The sequence below is a fragment of the Tympanuchus pallidicinctus genome, unplaced genomic scaffold (genome assembly GCF_026119805.1).
Source record: "Tympanuchus pallidicinctus isolate F22 unplaced genomic scaffold, pur_lepc_1.0 scaffold14, whole genome shotgun sequence".
NCBI lineage: Eukaryota > Metazoa > Chordata > Aves > Galliformes > Phasianidae > Tympanuchus > Tympanuchus pallidicinctus.
This window is the reverse complement of record NW_026294659.1, coordinates 8,189,285-8,211,471: the sequence shown is the minus strand read 5'-3', so window position 1 is coordinate 8,211,471 and position 22,187 is coordinate 8,189,285. Positions and strand designations below refer to the sequence as shown.

The 22,187-nt window shown below is 35.5% G+C and overlaps 1 protein-coding gene across 1 annotated transcript in view; it reads left to right on the top strand.

Annotated features, from left to right (window-relative positions):
- Positions 1-22,111, top strand: part of CFAP47 (cilia and flagella associated protein 47) — a 252,315-nt gene extending 230,204 nt beyond the window's left edge. Inside the window, exons 62-65 of the mRNA XM_052674366.1 lie at positions 2,605-2,776; positions 4,172-4,333; positions 12,450-12,618; positions 21,456-22,111. Of these exons, the coding sequence (XP_052530326.1) occupies positions 2,605-2,776; positions 4,172-4,333; positions 12,450-12,618; positions 21,456-21,665 (713 nt within the window). The 3' untranslated portion in view covers positions 21,666-22,111. The remainder of the gene's footprint in view (positions 1-2,604; positions 2,777-4,171; positions 4,334-12,449; positions 12,619-21,455) is intronic.
- The last annotated feature ends 76 nt before the right edge of the window (positions 22,112-22,187 follow it).

The window sequence follows — 22,187 nt, the reverse complement described above, 5'->3', positions numbered from 1 at the left end:
TTGTAAATATTAAAATACTTTAAATGCTTGACATGGGCATATAACAGATGATAAACAAACTGGAGCAGAAAAAATAGAAATACTTAATTACACATGGCTAAAAGGTGCTATGCATAAATATCTTCGAATGCTAAAACCATCATGCAGTTCACATTTTCTTCCTACTATTTAAAGTATAAAGTATACTTTCTCCTGAGCTATACTGTGTGATAAGTACTGAAAGATCCATCTACTCAACAGCTACAATTTTCCAACTGTAGGATGCTCCAAATTGTCATCTTTTCTCTCCCATAAAAATTAATTTTTATGTCAAAATCTTTGTGTTTTGACATTTGTCTAGCATGACTACTATAAGCCTTGGGCTGTGCTGAAATTTGAATGCATGGTATAAACATATTTTTCAAAAAGATAAACAACAAATGGAACAATATAGGATGATCCCAGGAATATTATAAACTGTAAGAAAAACATTAATATTTATTTCCATCATAACAAGAACTTTTATTGCTATAAAGTACTCTTGTAATGGATTCATACAGGGGAATCCTGTATATTCAGTACTCAGTACGTATGTACTGTGATCGCTAATCCTTTATGTTAGTAATTCGCTTACATCTGTGAAACTTTAAGATCAAGCAGAAAGTCTTAGAATCATAGAATCACAGAATGCAAGGTTGTGGGGACCTCAAAGCCCACCCATCCCAATCCCTGCTGTGGGCAGGGCTGCCCCCCACCAGCTCAGGCTGCGCAGGGCCCCATCCAACCTGGCTTTGAGTGCTTCTGATGATGGGGCACCACAGCTTCTCTGGACATGTATGCCAGGGCCTCACCACCTACTGAGCATGAAATTCCTCCTAGCATCTAACCTAAATCTCCTCTCTTGTTTGTTTGAAGACTTTCTGCCTTGTCTTATCACTATCTGCCTGTATAAAAGTCAGTCTCTCTTTGTGTTTATAAGCTCCCCTCAAGTACTAGAAGGCTGCAATGAGTTTTTCCTGGAGCCTTCTCTTCTCCACGCTGAACCTCATTTGGTTCACATGGTCCACTTTTCAAGCCTGCTTAAGTGCTGTGATCAGCTTGGTGTTATCAGCAGACTTGCTGGGGATACACTCAATACCTCTGTGTCATTGATAAAAATGTTGAAGAACACTTGCCCCAGGACAGGCCCCTGTGGGACAGCACTTGTGACGGCCTCCACCTGAACAAAGAGCCACTGACTACAATCCTCTGGCTGTGTCCGTACAACCAACTCTTTATCCACTAAGTAGTTCACTCTTCAAATCCATCTCTGTCCAATTCAGAGAGAAGAATGTGATGTACAGCAATATCAAAGGCCTTACACAAGTCCAGGTAGGTGAAATCCATTGTCCTTCCTTTGTCCACCAATGCCATCTCTCCATTGTAGACCACCAGATTTGTTAGGCACAATCTGCCGTAGTGAAGCTGCACTGGTTATCTCAGATCACCTTCTCGTCTCACATGTACACTAACATCGTTCAGGAGGATCTACTCCATGGTCTTTCCAGACAGGGACATGAGACTCTCTGGCCTGTAGTTTCTTGAGTCTTCCTTTACTTCTTTCTTGAAGATAGGAGTCGTTTCCCTTTTTCCAGCCTGTGGAGACTTGTCCTTACTGCCATGACTTCAAATTTGATGGAAAGTGGCTCGGCAACCACATCAGCCAGTTACTTTAGAACACTGGAGTGCTTGTCGTTGGCATTTTAGAATTTCAAATTGGAAGGCCTTGAGAATCAGCTTTGGAGCTGACTGCAAGCCATCCTATACAGCAATCTGTAAGCAAGTGTTTTGCTCAGCCTATTGTATTAAGCTGTGTACATTCAAAATAGGCCCTGAAATATGTAGTCAAAATAAAATGAAATATTCTGTAAGATGTAATGATAGTGTTAAAAGATTTTTATCTTTAGAATATGTACAACTTTTAAATAGATTAGAAATTTGAGGTTCTTTTTTCCATAGTGATGTTTCCTTCTGTGCTCAAATTAGTGTTCTAAACTAAATATCAGTTTTCTTTATTGCATCTGAAAGAGGTGTTTGATTAAAGAAGCTTAGTTGTTTATTATTATGTATAACTATTTTTCATAGCTGGTACAATACAAATAAGAGTAGAGAATAAGTAGGGAATAACAGTAGAGGCTGAAAGTGGCATCTTTTCTGTTTTTCTGAACCATGTTTGTCAGATTGGCTGCCATCAGTAACACAGACGTTCTTATTGAGAATTTTTTTTTTGAGATTGTCTCAATGACATTGCTTGAAAATAGTACCAAATCCGTGTGATTTATATCTGCCTGGTAAAATAGAAGTACCTCAATGTAATACCAAAGTGGTAGCCAGGATGATGTTGCTTTCATTGTTTACTTCTCTTAAGTTTTCCAGCTTCTCTTTTTCTGGATCCTATATAGCTTGCTATATGACATGGCAAAATTTTATTATGCAGTCAGAAGCACATCAGTCAGGTTCTGAGTAATTACTAGTTTCACTTATTTGTCATTTTTAATAACAAAAGGCCAAGTTGTAACTACAATCTGTCCAACTGTGTGAAGTTTGAGTGCACACAGATTGATCGTTTTCCCTTGTATCATTTAGGTTTCTCTGCAGCAGTGGAATTTCAGTATGAATTACAGTATCAATCAAATGAAATTAAATCTCAGCTTGAACCTTTAGTTGGTATGCATCTGATTCAAAGGAAACAGGATACAGAATCTGGAATTATAACACTGATCTTTAATATAGTATTTGCACCTAACAAACCGATGCGGTAAGTCTCTGTTCCTTATAACTCATTGAACATGTAATAAAATCCTTATTTGGTTTTTACCTCCACGATCTGTTGTGTTAGATTTTCTTAGGTGCTGCTTCCGATTATGTTGTCTTTGGAACTGAGACTGGCAATATTTCTTTTCTGTAATTGCTAGATGGTTCTGTTGGGTTTCTGCCTTAGTGTGTGTGCATCAGTTTACTTCTGAGTATTGAAGTATTAAAAGCGTTATGACTTCCAGTGAAAATCAGGCTCTCTCAAATTCATGAAAAGCATGCAAACAAAACAGCTTGTCAGATTTGAAAAAAGTTTCCTAGACAAGTATATGTAAATATTCTCTGATGGGATAGGATGACTGAATTTGAAAATGGGTTTCTACTGCTGGTAGCAATGGTCTGCAGAAAAATATCATCCACTTCTACAGTTGTGATAGACCTCTTAAAAAAAATAAACAGTGAAAGAGAGAACCTTTTGGAGAGAAGGGGAAGATGCAACTTCCTTTGAAAGCAGTCAACAGGGGGAGACTGAAGAGATACTTCAATACCATACAGAGGCACAAGCTACATTCAGAGGCTCAGAAATACTAGAGACTGCAGAGTGTAATTGCTGCCATACATCAAGGGCTGTGTACAGAGAGCGTATTTTTATGAGTCAGAAGGGAACTGTATTCACAGTAGCCCAAAAAGTTATTGAAATAAACTAAGAGCAAACCTTTAAGGAACACTATCCATCTACCCCACACAGTGTCTTGTGTCAGAGAGAAGAAACCTTCTCCTTCTCTGTTCCTTTTTTTTTTTTTTTTTTTTTTTTTTTGCATTTGCTTCTTTCTCAGTTGTTGATTTGTTTGTTTATTTTGTATGTTAATTTGTTTTTATTTTTATCTTTTTGTATTTGAGAACTATTCTGCTTGATATAGAGGGCCAAAATATTGCAGTTAAATTATTTTTTTCTGTCATCATGATCTACAGAGTACATAGATGTTAGTCAGATATATCTGATTTTAATATGAACTTCTAACAAACACATTCTGCTTCAAATCTCTTCTAACACTGCAGTAAGGAAAGAGTAACATGTAAAACAAATTGAATTAAATTTATGTATCCAAGAGGAGCAAACAAATTTCTTGGCTATGCCTATTATTTTGTTTTCATATAATGTCTTTTCTTGTATTTTGCTGTAAATATCAAATGCTTCATATTTCCAGAATAAAATGTGACAAATACATAATACGCCATGTAAAATTAAGGACATGTTCCAATTTAAAGCCATCTGTATTTTCGTTTTTCTGCAGTATGAACCTGCACACTTACAGGTTATTTTGGACATAAATTTACTAAGTTGGTTTTATAATACTCTTCTTAATACTTAATAAATATTTTTATCTGCAATTTTAAGGAATGAAGGAACTTTAGTGGTACAGTGCACTGCAAGAGGTGTCTGGAAGTTTCCCTTGCTGTTTATTGCTACAGAGCCAGAAGTGGATGATGTCATCAACATTGAAGCAATTGGCCTAAATAAGGAATCTGTTGTTGACTTCAAGCTTACAAGCCAAACAAGGTAAAAATAGATATGATTTAGTGTTTATGCAGTTTTCCGTAGGTTAAACTCACACTCAAAAACATTGGATAGAATAGACTGAGCAACAGAAATGTAACTGAACTGCAGTCATTTCAGCAATATGTTATTACTATCAAGTTCTCTGTTGTATGTCTAACAAATGGGATCTTGAAGTTATTCTTAAGGAAACAAAAACATTCTAAATGTTAGTCTACAGCCTTTCAGGAGAAAATTTATAGAATAATCCAGATGCTTATGTTTTGAATAAGATTTTGCCCGAAAATACTATTTAGTGTTATATCTTATACTTTGCTAAGGAGAGTGTGTGATGATATTAATGGCTTAATGTTTGTTTTAATTTTTTTTCAAAGTACCTTATACTTCACACGTTAGAAACAATCCTGTGCATTGTACTTTATTTTTTTTTAAACGTGTAATTTTTTTGAAAGTGTTCCTCTTTTATTGTGTAAGGATATGTGTATTTATCTATACTCAACTTATTCATTAAATAAAATAGTTCTGTCAGATTGTTTGTTATTTTATTACTGATCTATGCATACTCTTTAAAATCCTCCAAAAATCTCTCTTAACGCAATTTTAAAATACTTTCAATTATCCTTCCAGCATTTTCTCAATATTTTTCTAATACTGTAGAAAACCCATAGTGTCATTTGTATGGACAAGGAAGTCATGAAATGTGTGCTATTGATAGATAAATTTAAAAATAGTGAAAAGAATTAGATTACGGAATTTCTAAAGTTTCTTTTTGTTCTTTACCTTTTTCTTTTTTCTTTCATTTTACTGTATACTTAGAATGTGTACCAGATATACTGCTTTCATTGCAGATACATGCTTTTGAAACATCCCCAGCAATAAGTGCCTTTGGTTCTAACTGACTTTTTAAAGAGTGCATTTCCAAAAGCTGTGGATCTGAGATGGATTGTTGTTCCAGCTTTTAGATGTCTGTCAGTTTTGATAATTGCTAGGGACTCTGAAAAATGCTGCTATCACAGTGTTCAAGGTAACAGCTTAAACAGAATGGGCTGTTTCTGGAACAAAAATGAAGCAATTATTCTGGCAACACTGTAATCTCCTGGTAGGGGTTTGATAGTAGTGAAGAGACCTAATGTTCTCAAAAAAATCCTGAGTTGTTGTAGTTATACAAAGAAGGAGCTATAATGGAACACAAATTCTCTTCTTCCCTTAAACAAATTCCAGTTTTATTGTACACAGCATGTATTACCCCCAGTATGTTTCAAACACAGAATATAAAGCTTGCATGTAGTGAAAATGTTCCATGCTGTAAACAGTGCCAACAACTGCTTTGTGAGATTTATACTGCTTTATCTTCGTGTTGCTAATGGCATTTTTGGTGGAGGTCTTATTATAGAAATAGAACAATAAGCCAACGAAAACGTGGCATATAGGATCTGCAGTTTAAAAGCTATTACACAGGAAACCTGTATGTTGCAGATTAATTTGATGGTTGAATAACTCAAATGACTCAGATTAACAATTAGATGGTGAAATATTAAAAATATAGATTAAAAATTTCAGTCAGGATATAAAGTGCCCTTCTACAGACGTTCCCAGAGGAAAAAAACCATAATCACATCTTCGCATATTTTTCATAATGGAAGAGTAAGTAGGCCAGTTCCATAAAGAATCCATTCCAGTATTAAAAATGTGTTTGTCCTGTCCAGCCCTGCCCCAAAACAATGTATGTTCTGTCTTTACTTCTTTCGATAGGTAGTGTCTCATGGCATTATTTTTTCAAGAGTAAATTAGCAGAGAGAGAAATAGAGACAGATTTCTGAGTAACCTCCTAGAAAGGGAATATGCAGTTTTGTCTTTCTGCCCTCCTGCTACTTGCAGGACATCTTTTTGGGCTGGCAGATTGTGTAGTGATGCATCAAAGAATATTTGGTAACCTCAGACAAAATGATGTTTAGTATCTATAAGGACAGATTTAGATCTTGTATATAACAAGTTGAAGGCTCCACAGAACACTGTTGGTAACCACTGCAAAACTATGAAGTCAACCTTTCTTCTTCTGTACAGCTACTGCAATTGAAATGCACATTTCTTCTTTTAATTTCACTCCTCCCCAGCAAAAACCCTCAATTTGTGTGAAGTATTCTGGAGTAAATTAATGATTTTCCAGTTTACCCATAAGCACATTTGATGTAATTGCTTCAGGAATTATGACAGTTACAAATGAGAGGTAGTTTCTGGGCTGCTCGCAATGAAATACAGTGATGAATGCTGTGAGAGTCTCTGCAAATACATAATGCACTCTCTCCTTTCATACATGTAAAAGAGTGCTTGCCTGCTTCCAGTGAAGCACAGTCCAATATCAGCTTGAGTAAATAATGGAAGACAATGAGAATGCAGCCACGCAGCTTTGTCATATGAAAAGCCTTAAAAATGCTTTCTAAATCTGTCTGCATATAGAAGTTGTCGTGTATGAGTAGTCCAATACTTTACTTTCAGTTTTTTGAATTCAAAAGAGACATATAGAATAGTGTCTTGTAATGGCACTAAGACTGGTTCAACTCAAAAAGGCTGATTTCACTTCTTAAATAAGAAAACATTGTCCATTTTATAACTTTCATATACGACCACTTTTTGGTATTTGTCGTAAATGTGGGTTGAATTCATTACCAACTGAAATCATTGGCAACATTTCCACCAAAGTAATTGGCTTGGGTACAAAGCTCTGATGTTTTTTTATCATTAACTTTTGGTTTGGTAACAAATATATTATTGAATGCCAATATTTACGGAATAGCAGTATAAATCAAAAAGAATAGAAAAGGCATTTGGATAGAAATTAAGTTGTTTGATATCCCACTCAAACTATTGGCCATTTATTTCTTTACTGCTCTCTGTAATTGAAACAAATGATACAAATTCTGATTTGGATGCTTTGCTTAAGAAAACTAGTCCTTTCTTTATTTGATCTACTGAAATAAATAGTTAATGCATTTTAATGAATTATGTATTGGGATCAGAACTATTTTATTAATACAGAACACTTTCTTTTCATTTGCTAATATGTATTCCAGTACAGAGGCTTTTACTAGATCGATGCGTATGCACAATATATTCACTGGGTTTTTGTTGTTTTTTTTTTAAACAATATTAGTTTTCCATTTTTGTCAAGATATTTAATAATTCTCTTCTGTCCATCCTGTCCGCTTTTTCCTCACACACCAACCCTTCTTTCATCAATTTATTTAATTATGTTGTGTTTCCCATAAAACAAATTTTACCCATCCATTGATCCCAAACTCTTTCCAATTTGGTGTTTATCACAAACAAGAGACTTGTTACGTTATGGGAAGTTTTGAGTTGGACTCAAACTATTGTTTCAGATAAACATTCTTAATCATACCACATTTGACAAAATAAAAAATTGCGGTATCATATTATGGTCTCCACAGAATGGTTCTGTACAAAACTCAGTTTCACTAGATTAGAACTAGAGCTAGAATAAAGAGAGAAGAAAAAGCAGGTGGACTGGAGAGACGAGAAAAGAAATTTAGGCTTTAAATTCACTACAGATGCAGGCTTAGTTATATTCAATTACATTTCACGTCTTGAATGCTGTTCTGGATATTTTCCTGATTTCATCTGTGCATGTTTCCTAGTGAACAGAATAATGTTCTGAGAAAGTATTCCTTCATCACACAAACTTAATATGATGGAAGAATAGTAAGCTACCCAATTTCCAACATTTTCTAACTGTGAAGAAAAGCATGACAATTTTCAGTTACAACTTAGATAATTATTTTTATTTTATTATAATCAGTGATTTGTTCCATTAGAATTTCCATGAGCCATAATTATGCATATTGCAGAAAAGTGCATTCATTATATTTTCAGCACACTCCTTTTCCCTCAATATGTTGCTCTGCATGCTAGAGGCTGGGATTCCTGCAACAGTCTCCTCATTACCAGGTCTGTAAAATTCGACCATTAACATAAAAATCGTATTAGAATCTTTTATTGTTGTATCTCCCACAAAATGGCAGCTGCAAAATACAAATGTTGACTGAGCTCCATTTTGAAGTCTCAGTGGAGCCTGGTGGAAAATATTAAAAATGATACACATGCAGCAGAGTATTTTACATATGTATAATAATCATTCTTAGCAGTACAATATCTTTCTTTTAAAACATTTAGCCAGGAGCCATATCTACCCATGTGACCTGGACTCTTCTAGCAGGAAAAAACAGTTCACCTATCTGCATATGTAGTTCCCCTGGGTAGAACAAGAATGAGATGGAAATCTTAACATTCTGTGAAGATGAAAATCTGAGCTCCTGCTTTGATCTTACTGCATGTGCACAGCAAAAGTGGTGTTATACTTGGTAAAACATTCCCTGACAGTTATTTGTCACATACTATTTATTTAAATTTTGAAAGTCCTTTGATTCTGAAATTGTCTTTCCCAAGCTATATAGTAATAATTGGAGTTAAACCTTTTCTGATGTGCAGAGGTCAGGATGTAGAGTGGTCAATTATAGCAGAGTTGCTATGGGTAACAAAACCAATTTTGTCAGCCTGAAGTAGCGGTTGGCAACCTTGCCCATGGCAAGGGGTTGGAGCTCGATGCTCCTCCAACCTGAGCCATTCTATGACAATCTCATAATTTTTTGCACTGCTACTTTTTTTTTTGTTTTTGTTTTTTGTTGAAGAGGAGTCATCTGAAGCATACTAACTGTCAGTAGTAATTTCATAGATTTTGACAGCTGTGTATAGTTAATAAGTGTGAAGATTTTCCCTATGAAATTTCTTGTGACATCCAACATATGTTATCTACAAATGACAGTAAGCTTATTTTTGATTAAGGATTTCTGGTAGCTCTTTGCAACATTTTCAAACTGCATTCTTCATTAAGCAGTTATGCACTGTACAAATGAAATTGTTATTTTATTATTTTATTGAAAAAACAGTTTGATCAATAGCACAACGGGTTTTTAAGTGTAGTTTGCAGTATGCAAACAATACAGATTTCTACAGGAAAATCTACTGCTTCTTTAGTTTCAGCAAGAGAGAAATTAACGTTGAAGTTATTTTGAGGCTGGACTTTCGGAAATATTACTTTTTTGAAAGAGTGGTCAGGCACTGGAATGGGCTGCCCAAGGAGGTGGTGGAGTCTCCGACCCTGGAGGTGTTCAAGGAACATTTGGACATTGTGTTGAGGAATATGGTTTAGTGAGAACTATTGGTGATAGGTGGATGGTTGGACTGGATGATCTTGTAGGTCTTTTCCAACCTTGGTGTTTCTGTGATTCTGTGATTCTTAATGAAAATCTATATTTTCCATTTTGCTGTATCTGAGTGTATTTTGCACATTCTTAGGTGAGATTTCTATAGGTTTATAAACTTTGTGGTTTTCTTTAATCGATGACTTAAGGTGCTATCCTTTACTAGCTTGCAAGTTTATAAATTGTCTAAATTGAGAACACTGAAGAGCATAAACTGCTATTTAAGAATAATGTGACTCAAAGATTAACACAGTCATTAAAAACAGGTCTATTAAATACTACAATTTCCATGCTTCCTGTTGCTATGATTTCATTGTCCAATTATTATTTGAATTTAAATTAATATTCACCCTTGTTCATTATTTGAATAAGGGCAGAGTTCGTATTGTCTCTTGGCAATATCAAGCTGTTAATGGCAATAGTTATAGACCACAAAGGTGGTAGGACACATTTGCTTTCTCTGGTTTATATGGCCTCTGCCTTTGTGTTTACTAATTCGTTAGTGCTTGATTTGTATGTGTTTTCAAAACTCTGCACATCATTAAGCTTTATCACATTTGTTAGTATCTCCCACCCTTGAGATAAACAAAAGCCTTCTTGAAAAAAATATATAAAGCCTCATCGCTGTCCTTCATGACTGAGAAATGAGTGGCCAAATGTTAACTCCAGAGCAGTTTTACCTGAAGCAATAACCAAAGAGAAAAGGAGGAATTAATTTTTAATCACTTTAAGGCACATAATTATTAATTTTTAATTATACACTAAATATACTCACACTGGAAGTAGTAATATCTGAAATTCAGGTGCCTTTCTGGTAACTTTATCTCCTGCTTTCTCTGCAGTGTAGAAAATGACAATGACAAGCAATATGCTGGCAAGCAAGCAAGGATGCCACATTATCTCCCTGATGTGAACATCAGCAAAAATACTGCTTATTTTTTTCTGAGAAGCCATCTTTGCATATATTTTTAACCTAAGGATTCATGATTTATTAGAACTACAGGCACTGTGAAAGGTTCCTGGTTCTGATCGCGCATGAAGAAATTTTTCATTTTTAGTTCTTGAGCAGTTAGCCATATCTTAACAGAATTCTTTTTGGCCTGTTGTACTTTATCTATGTACTTGCTAGATTTTCTATTTTCCTTATTGGACATAGCTCCCAGTCTGAGGGGCATTTTACATCTAGTATGTGGCTTGACACATGTTTTAAACTGCTGTGTTTTGGGGAGAGGAGAGAAAGGGAATAAGATTTTACATGTGTATGTATGTATGTGTTCCTGTCTGTATGTATGTGTGTGTATATGTATGCATTACATTACTCAGTATACATAAAATACAACTGCATCTTGTATCTTCTGTCAATGCTGTGAGGAAACGTGCAGGTCTTTTAAAGCTTTTTGTATTAGTTTTTTCCATTTCTCTTTCTGAAAATTTAAATCTGATGAATTTGATGCAGTAAGATTTTTTCTTTGACTTTGACAAAGATTCTGTTATAGACCAGTTCGGTACAGTTTCATATAAATTGTGTTTAGTGGGGGATATAATCTCTAACTGCTTACCAGAAAGCAGGTTGAATGTAGGAGATAAAATGCTGTTTTAAAATGTTACTAAACCTAGACAGCAGAGCAGTTTTTGTTGGAAATGAAGGCTTGTGTTCAGATTCCTGTTTCCACAGCCAGAGTTTGAATAGTCATCTCAGGCATGCTTAATGGGTGCTTTACTTTGCTGCTCAGTCTAATAGGCATCATTTCTTTTTCATTCTGAGCTGCCTTTTGTGAGTTGTAGGCATGCTCTAAATATTCTCACCTGAATAGACCTTATGAGAAATACAGATGCAAAGGCTCAAGGCTTAGATGGCATATAGATGAAAATTTACTGCTCATAGCCTGATGCTATCAGCTGAACTGCATGACACAAAAATAGCTTGACAGTGTAGGCTCGATGTCAGAAGACTTGCAGTGTACTTTCAGAAATGCAGTAACTTTGACCAGGTTGATGTCACCAAGAAGGAAAGTCAGGCTTTGAAGCCCAGTAGCACAGTTAAATGTCAGTCAGTGTTCTGATGGGGCAGAAGCTTTTTGGTTTCTATTGTCTGCATTGTTCTATGCAGCTGCATTGTTTGCTTCTACAAACTTAGTGTGACCTTTATTTCATGAGAGCATTTTTGAATTCAAGAAAACCTTTCGTGAGAAAACATGCAGAAGGAAAGCTATTTTTATACAACGCGACCCGATGTGCCATGGAGTGAATACCACTTGCCCTAGAAATGTGGGACAATTCAATAGAAATTTGAGTTGTCATAAAATATTAAATTTCATCTGGTTGTGAATATTTTATTTGAAAAGGAGTGTTACTTCTGGTGCAACAATCCACGAATAAACAGATTTGAACAGATATATTTTTTTTCTAAATATATATATATATATTTCTTTTTGAGATGTTAGAATCATGGTACTTGCCCCGCTGCACTGTGGTAAGTTGTTGTGGTCATACACATCATACACATTTTTTGACCATGCCATTGTATTTCTAATTTCTTTTGTCTGTCTTGAGTAGAGCTGCCTTCAGCATCACATGTAAGAACTAAAAGGAGAATATATTTTTTTTCAAAAGGAAAATGCCTATGTTCCAAGAAACAGTAATAGGATTGACATTGGTGTTGGCCAAAGATTGTTTTGCAGTCTTCAGCCACTGTCTTTGCCAGGAATAAGACGTCTTCATTTAGTGCAGGGGTACTGTCATGAAGCTGGCAATTTAATGAGATCTGTAGTACTTTAACTGTAGACAAATTGTATTAAGATGCTGCAAAATGCACACTGACCTCCTTTGTTTTTCTGTAGGTACCCTGAATCATTCACAGCATACTTCCTGGCAGGCAGTGATCCTGACTTCGTTGTACTGCCACAAGCTGGAGAACTTCTTCCAGTGGGCACTGTTGGAACTCATATAACAGTGGGATTCAAGCCAAGAATGTATGGCAAGAAGCATAAAGCAATACTTGTAATTCAGGTAAATTTTCCTAAATACATTACACAAATGCCTGTCTGGAAAGGAGGGAAAAAAATCCTATACAAAGAAAATACTAAAATACTTGGATGCACACTATGATTAGAATCATAGAATCCTTAGAGTTGGAAGGGACCTTTAAAGATCACTTAGTCCAGCTCCCCTGCAGTGAACAGGGACACGTACAGCTACATCAGGTTGCTCAGAGTCTGATTCAGCCTCACTCTGAAAGTCTCCAGAAATAGGGCATCCACTACATCTCTGGACAGCCTGTGCCAGTGTCTCACCACCCTCATTGCAAAAGACTTTTTCCTTATTATCGTGCTGCTTTTCACTATGGATAAGAATGAAAAAAAAGGACAGAATTAACTCCTGACAAGCTGGAAAACCTTAGTATATTTTGATTTTAATCTTTTTGTTATCATTTCTCCTCTGGAGACAGATATTTATCTTGATACCTGTGCGATAACTACAAATGCAACATGCTAAAATGTCTTTTAACAGAGAAATAATAATGTAATCATTTTAAGAATTAGTGAAGATATGTGAGTAATCAAGTATTTGCAACCTAAGTTAATGATGTTGCTAGTATTATGGCATATACAACCAAAGGCAATAGAAGATAGATACTAAACTCTAGACAGCAGAATTTCAGAGTAAGAAGCCATGAATCTCTTTTTGAAAACAAGCTTCAAAATAAACAAAACAATTTTTTGGCCAAGCTGCTTCTGAAGGTCAGAAAACATCACACAACAATTGTTTCCTCAGTAGCAGCAATGTTCTTGTTACTGCAGAAATGAATTTTTAAGTCTTTCTTTAAAAGGAAGCAGTTTGTTCAAGGTGTACCATAGCAGCAAACACATGATGAATGATGGCCTGCACTTTAAATGTACTTGCTACGTGCTGGCGATGTTTTAATGCTACTGTATTGGAAGTGAAACTGCAATATTGATTTAAAAAATAAGACTGTAAAAACAAAGTTGATAAAAAGGTGCATATCAAATGTCTACAATGTTTTATCTGAGTGACAACTTGTGCAACAGGAATAAGAAATTCAAATACTAGGAAAACAAATCCCTCATACTTGTTTTCTTTTACCTGATAAGGCATTTGATTAATTCATTCTTTTGTCATAAAAAGCAGTGATGTTTACCTCTCTTGCATTCAAAACTGAGAATAACTCACCAAGTGCATTCTGTGTTCTTTTTAACTTAGATAATACCAAGTGACACTTCTGTAGAGCTTGGAAATTTCTACTGTAGATCTGGAATACAACCATTTAATGTTTGTCTTTGCCTTAGCTTCTGTCAGTAACAGAATGTAAACATGACAAATATATCTGGAATGGGAAAAGCATCAAGGTCAAAGATTATCAATAGCTTTGTAAGAACTCACTAACTTCCTTTTAGGAATTTATAAGTACAGATGGGGTTTGAGTAATTGGATTTTTAATTTATGTCTACTCACCCCTCAGTTATGATCTAGGTAGATGGCTTTTTACGTCTCCACCTGTGGAATAATGCATGGGTGTAGGAATTTGCTTATATATATTACTCCTTAGGTCACACCTTGTCCAGCCTACTCCGGTATGTTCAAAGGTATATAAATGACTCTTAATACCTGTAATAGCAAGTATTTTTGGTTCAGTGCCGCACATCACGGTATATCAGAGTATTTCTAAAGGTTTTACTCTAGTTAAATGATTTCATGTTTTGACAAGGTTTATATTCTCTTTGCTTGTCTTGATGATGCTTCTGTATACACTGAGCTTCCCCCTTTCCTTTCCACAAAACCTTTTGCTCATGTAGTTCTAATAAAAGCCAAAATTTTTAAAACTACAAAGCCGAGGGAGACAGATGTAGTTAGATGGCAGAAAGATTACTAAATCGCTCTTATTTGGGGAATAATAATGAAGGTGGTGGACTATTGTTAAAGTTGGACCTTGCACTGAAGGATTTCTATTGCAGGTATTCTTTTCAGCCACTCTACCAGCTGAGCCTTTTGGCTATTTTTCAAAGCAGTGAAGAAAATTCATTTCTTTTACAATATTGCCTCTCTTCTGGCCCTGCTGTAGTAAAGGACTACAGCGCTCTCTCTGTAAAATACCCTTCGAATTTCTGGGGATGAAATTCACAGTCCTAATACTAACATATTTTTATTATTAAATTCTATGAATAACGAGTAGCAGAACTGCTATTTTTTGTGTGCTTCAATGAGCAGTGATAATTAGGCTGTAAAGCAGCACAGATGACAGTGTAAGTTCTTTATCTGTTTTATATCGGTCATTACAATTGTGTTGTAAAGAAAAACAGGAAGTTGGATTAATGGAGAAAGATCCTGCAGTCATCTTTTCTTCATTTGCTGGGAACATTAAATTCCAAACATTGTATATGCAAATGTTTTGTTTTAGTTGCCCTGCTGAGAACCAAGTACTGAGGTGACGATTAGTGTTAAGAGACTACAATGTGTCTTTACCAGAATTCTGTGTGTATATTTTATTAACTGAATGTATGTCTATAACTGAAAAAATTTATCCTCACTTTTATCTTCTATACACAAATGAGGCACTTCTTGGGGTATTTAGGGGACTCCTTCAGACCTCAGTCTTTGTGAACACGTACAGTAGGTTTTATGAATGGCAGAAAACATTAATTACTTTGCTGAAGCAATTCAGTGTTTTTAGCCATCATTAAATCTGAAATTTTTTTATCAACTACATATCAAAACAATTAAAGTTAGACAATTATTTGCATAATTGTTAACAATCTCAATTTTGTAAAAGGGCCCTGGAATATAATTTTTAAAATTCCCGAAGGTCAAAGAATGAAATTAGAGAAATATAACAAAAAGCCCATAAAGAAAACGGTCGTGTTTGTTATGATAGCTGTGAAAGAGTATATTGTAATCTTACTGGGCTTCAAGTAAGGAACAGTGACGCACTGCATTAAATGTATTATTCCATAATCAAACTTCAGCATTTATACCAGCTTTCATAACCAAAGCAGTTCTAATGGAAGAAAAATGCATTTTCACTAATTATAAATGAGTGAAAAGATAGGCTTTTTAGCTAAGCTGTAATTTGCTGTGAAGAAAAGAACCCCCCCAGTCAGACTAAGGTCTCCAGGCTGGGTTCTGATGTGCTGGTAAAGCTGACTCAAAAAGCAGCATGGCCAAGGAGCAGCAAGAGGCAGTGAGAGCAGGGAACACCATGCAGGCTTCCTGGAGCAGGAACCACTGCCAGCAGACAGCAAAGAGGAGGCTGGCAAGTCCTAGGGAAAGGCTGTACTCAGGTTGGCTTACAGTTAATTTGCTTGCAGTGTGCTGAATCCAGCTAGGGACCCGAGCAATTGCGTTGTAATTCATGGATAAGATTTCAGAGGTGTTCTAAAGCAGAAGGCAAACAAAATAAGTCTCAGAAGATAAAACAGATGTCAGAGTAAACCAGATTGTAGGTAACATTATCAAGTCCTCCAGAAGTCAGGCTTGTGCACCTTTATTACTGAATAATCATCGACTTAGCCTATCAAAGATAGTGTATCAAAACCATTTGTCATGCTGCTCTCAAAATAAATGATGCAGTGTACAATCCACAGTGCCCGTCTGTGGCTTCTCTAAGCAGGTGTATGCCACCTTGCAAATAGCAACAGAAAATGACACCGTTACAATATGCAGTGGCCTGGTGAAAAAAACAAGGCATGTTGTTCCTGGTACCTTTGTTGATTACCCCAGTTCCACGTTATTCTGAACTGTGTGTGTTAAACTGAGTGAGCAAGGAAACATGTAACAAAGTTAGTAACGTAATTGAAATAGTTTTGCATTAAAGAAGGCATCACCTGTGTTGCTGGGTTGATGCTGAACTGAGTGCTAAGATTACAGATATCCAGAAAGTTCATTACAGGCAGTGAGCGTAGCACTAGCGTCACTGGATTTTGAGTGCAGAAGTAATACACAACGGTTTTGATTAACAGGCATAAAAATTAGTTACCTTGCTTATTGTGACTGTAATTATCATAATGTCAGAATGTGAAACCAGTGTAGAAACCACTGATGTATAAGGGTGTTGAAAACATAGCCAGTAATGAAAGAATATTTTGTATTGATGACATTACATCCAAACAAAACTATGAAACACTGAATACTTGAACTGCAGGTGTTAATTAAGCCACCTTTAATTCTATCTGGAAATCTATCTCTCTTTAGGAAAATTACTGTTGAGCCATCATTCTAAATAAAAATGGGAGAGTAAAACTTTTAAGTATAGACTTCAATGTGTGATATCTGTTAAAGGAGAACAAGTGTTCACAAGCAACCAGAGTTTGATCACTCTCTGTCTCTTTGATACTTTGAAATAAATTGTGGTGACCATTTCGCAATATGGCTCAGTACTCTGATTTTCATACATCCCACACTGTGTGGGAGGAACAGCTTACAAAAAAAAGTAAATGACTACATAAGTAAATATTTTATTTGTTTTGCAATTAATTTTAACATTAATGGATATTAGTGGACATTAATAAAAATGATCAACTGGACTCCTGGATTACACTGCTATTACAGGCCTCCAACTTGAATTCATGCCATTGATAACTGTATTCTACCAACATTTAACTCACTCCTAGCATAGATTTATCTGGAAATTAATTTGTATGTAAACAAGTATCACTGTCAGCCTATGGTGACTACATGTGGTCCATGTTCTGCAAATTAATCCTATGAATCATGAGCCAACTGTAAGAATGGGCTAAATACCTAAAAAATGCACTTTTATATAAATTTGGTGGTGACTGCTAACAGTATTTGCTGAATAAATTATTTCATATAATGGAATCATGTAACAGTTTAGTCTGGAAGGGACCTCAAAACTCACCCAGCCCCAACCCCTGCTGTGGGCAGGGCTTCCCCCCCACCAGCTTAGGCTGCCCAGGGCTCCATCCAACCTGGCCTTGAGGCTTGCACTTGTCCCAGTTTTCGTATTGGTTAAAATAATCATTGTAGTTAAATTGTACAACCTTAACCTGAAAGAAAATACACATGATTTAAGGATAATTTGAAAACCTAGTATTTTGCTCTTGGAAATTGAATATTCTAGTTAAACAGATATTTGTGGATATTTAAGATCTGAAAATTACTGAATTCTATGTGGTCTTGTAGCACTAACCTGGTTGGCAGTTACATTAACCATCTTCTGTTTGTTTTCCCGTTAGCAGAATAGACTAAACTACAAGAATAGGCTTTCCTTTCAGCAAATTAGTATATAAAAGCTTATTTCTTCCACAAAGACTGTTTCTAACTGTCTTGGATGATAGCAAATAATTTACAATAGATGGAATATGATGTTATAGATGTTGTCCTTTTTTTGATTTTTGTTTTGTTTTGTTTTTACTCTTCTATCTTGATGGCTCCTATCTAAAGGATTGTGTGATAATGCCCATGACGTCTTCCCTATTGAGCCCAATGAATTTTCATTACAGAAGGTTCCGTCTCTTCTGCCACACAACCACAACCGACATGGATTACACAAAGCACTTGAATAATCAGCTTTTTCACAGAGTAAGGGTTTTCTCAATTATTGATGATAAGTGAAATTGAAGGGTGATATAGCCCACCACTTTCACTTAAATCCTACTTCAAACAATTAAGAACATTATAGAAAGTAAAGTTACAGTACATGTGGACTTCAAGTAAGTCCAAACTCAGTTTAACTCATTTGCTGTAAAAATTGACCTTGAATCATAGAATCATAGAATTGCTCAGGTTGCAAAAGACCTTAAAGATCATTGAGTGCAACCACAACCTGACCATACTGCCCTAAATCTAACAGCCCTCTGCTAAATGGTGTCCCTGAGCAGCGATCACCAAATCATGTGCAATGTGTATATGACCCTGAGGTTAGGTTTTCTTTAAACTAAATTGTTAATCTGACATACTAAGTAAGGATAAACTACTTCTACTGGAGTAAGACAATTAGCTAACTCTGGAGAGACATTTACTTTTCTTAAATGGCAGTATTACCTTTGGACTGATGTTAGTCCACATCACAACTGCTTTTGCTGGCATTTATCTTTCAAGGCAGTGGAGTTAGTAGATCAGTGCACAGTATTAAATAAGGTTTAGAATAAAGATGAGCTAATGTGACTGTTTTATGTAGGAATGATATTCAATTTAAATTAGATTTTTATTTCGGCAGAAAAGTAATGAAAGTCTAAAAAATTATGCATGCATGGCAAAGTACCTATTAAGATATTACACTTACTCACCTGTAATGGAATAAGGTAATTTACTCAGATGACACAATGTAAAGTACTACCAATTTTAAAATAGAGGATTATTTAAAGTTTATTTAGAAAATAAACATTAAAGAAGTTCCTATTCTTTCATGATAAGTACACAGTGGTATATATTCCATTAACAGAATACTCGTTAAAACCAGCCCTCTAATAAAAGGCAATGGAATTGGATATTCATATGATGTGATGACGTTAAAGAGCTGTGACTGAATTCAGCCTGTATGTGAAATACTGTTAATACTGTATGAGTGCATAGAAGAGAACAAAGAGTGGGTCAAGAGGTTTACAGTTCAATGACATTAAACTTCTTCCCATTCAATAGCTGCAACACAAGTACAAAACTGCTTGACACAATATTCATTACAAGTACTTTAGCAATAAAAAGATCACCATTAGAACAATAGTAGAACTGTAGGAAGGGGGATCTGAAAGATAAGGAAGATAAACATGACCAGATCAAATGTTTTCAATGGCAAATATGAAATTGATAGTTAACAAAACAACAACAACAAATCAGAGAGACACTTTGACATCCTCTTAATTCTCCTCTACACGTTATGGGATGACTGCAAAGAAAGTTTGACATGGAGAAAGTTCACTACTCTTGCCCATGGCCTATTTTCTTTCTTTTTTTTTTTTTTTCTTTTGTTTTTTTTTTTTTTTTCTTTACCTAGACCATAATTAATTGGCAGAATATGTGAGTAGCTAGACAAGTTAACAAACTATACACTGGAGATGGTTGATGGCATTTATACTAAATGAAATTTTTTTGTGAGGAGTGATTGGTGGTTTGTACAGATACTGTTGCTGCTCTTTGTAGACCAAATCTGCTTGGAAGGAAGCAGAGCTCTCAGACTGGAAAGAGCAAACAGGCCACAAAGGTAGCTGTGTTGCAAGTGGAGCTTGTAGCCAACTGCTTGAGAGGAAAACTCTTGAGCTTTAAGGTTGACTCTTGGACAAATTCACAAATTGATTGAGGGTATACGTAGCCTTTCTATCTCTTTTTCATTGGGAGAAAAAGTCACTGATCTTATGTCTCATGGTTATATCTACCAATGATTGTTCTAAGGATCACTTAGGTGGGAGAAATATTAGATAAATTGAAACTGTTTTATTAATTCCATGTGTCTCGAAGGAGGGGACAAAGGTGATCCTACAAGCCACAGCTGTAGTTCAGTGCAGTGTGATGCAAAAGCATAGTACCAAAAAGCCTGTTCTAGAACAAAAAATATTACATCTGTGCAGTGCTGTGCCGTGCCACAGATGGAAAGGCAATATTTCAGGTGTTTGGAAAAATCACTTGTTTAACGTGGCTTTGGTGCCTCAAGGCTTCAAAGTCATGAAATCTGTTTGTTCTTTTGTACTATGAATATATGCTGAATGTACTATATTCCTCACTTGGATACACATATATTATTAGATCTGCACCATCCCATATTTTTTATTCAATGTCCCCTTCAAGTACTTAGAAGCAAAAATGGCCCAAACAGTACTCCTGGAATTGCAAGTTGCAAAGTGCAAATAGATAGCAATGTGTGCCTTCATTGGGCACACAACACTGTATGCAAATCTTTGCATAGTACAAAGCTAAACATAATGAAACATCATTTGAAATCAGTGGGATTTAGTCATTCTGTTGTTTTGTTTTGATTTGATTTTTTTTTTTTTTTTAAGAAAAAGGAAAAACACACAGATGAATATAACTTTTCCCAGATGTAATGACAGGAAGGATAATGCTAGACTTGAAATAAAGATCTGCCTTCTAGAATTTAAGTGATAGATCTTGAAAGAAAAATGACTGAAAGATCTGCAATGGTTACATATTGCTTTTTAGCAAACAAAATTCTGCTTCAGAAAAAAACAAATGAAATGTAGGAGATAGACAGCAGTGTAGAGTTCAGATGCACAAAGATAGTACTCCTTAAGTATGCATAGATGGGATGTGTATTAAGAATAAGAATCACATACTCAGTAGGAATCTGGTGCTCAAGCATTATGGGATATGACATAGAAACATATGCTTCATTTCCACAGACCAGGTATAATCAAAAAGCAAATGCAGAGTGTCATTTTCAATTCACATAAATATTCTTCAGAACGGAGATTTTAACAAGGAGCTGCAACTCTCTTTTGTGTACTTAAAGCCCTTTTTTCTCTCTTTTTTCATTCCATTACTTTAGTGCAGAGACTTCAGCATTTGATAGTACCTTTATGATCAATACCGGAGCTGCAATTAAATCGTACACTATAAACTTGAGGCATTTATATTGTGTGGTGGAATAATTACCTTTGAACAACATACAGAGCTAAGGAGTTTACTGTATAAGAAAGGATTTTAGATCAGCTAGGATAATAAATTATTTGCCTTTGTTGTTCCTGGTTCTGCATTCCTAAAGTTAAATATGATTTTCAGGATGTCCAGGACAGCAGTTCTGTGTTATTTCAGTTCCTTACATGAAATAGTTATAAATGTCTTCTGAAATCATTGTAGCGTGGTAAATCACTGTCAACACATTTCAACTGGTTATATTTTGGCATATTCTCTATTTTCAGACACAGTCAATGCAGTGGACATATGAAATCAACGGACTGCTTCCACAGACTGCACCACCTACAAGCCCAGCAAAAGTAGTTTCTACCAACAGTTACATAAGATCAGCCACAGTTCGACAGCGCAACTTTTTACATGAGAATCTGAAGCTTACAACCACGGGGGTATCCTCACCTATCAAGGGAGCACCTTTAATCCTGAGAAAAAAATAGAGAAAGTTGAGCTGTGATTTTTTTTTTTTTTTTTCTTATTTGTTTATTTTATGGGGGAGGGGTGGAATGAAGTAGATCTCTTTGTCAAATGAACATCCACCAGTGACTTTATACGGGTGTTCCAGCTTTCTTTGCTCTTAACGTACTGTTACATCTATGCTGTCTTGCCTTATAAGATCCCTGGATGGATAACACCTACCTTCTTTTTTCACTGGGATTGTTTTTTCTGACTACACTAACAGAAAGCAAACTTTATTTGTGCCTTTATTTTGATAGTGGAGTGTATTTCAACAACAACAACAAAAAAAAACCCAACAGCTTAGCACAGAGTAAGTACTTTCTTGGCACAAATATAGAATGATCATCACTGCTCGGGAATGGGGAGCCTGAGAATAACCTATGTAGGTTGATGTGAATGAATACCAATAAAACCATTTTACCACCGCATGCTTGACGATTTTGTTTTTGCCACACGTTTCAGAGAAGCTATTAGAGAAAATGTTGGAAACATATAAAACAGTG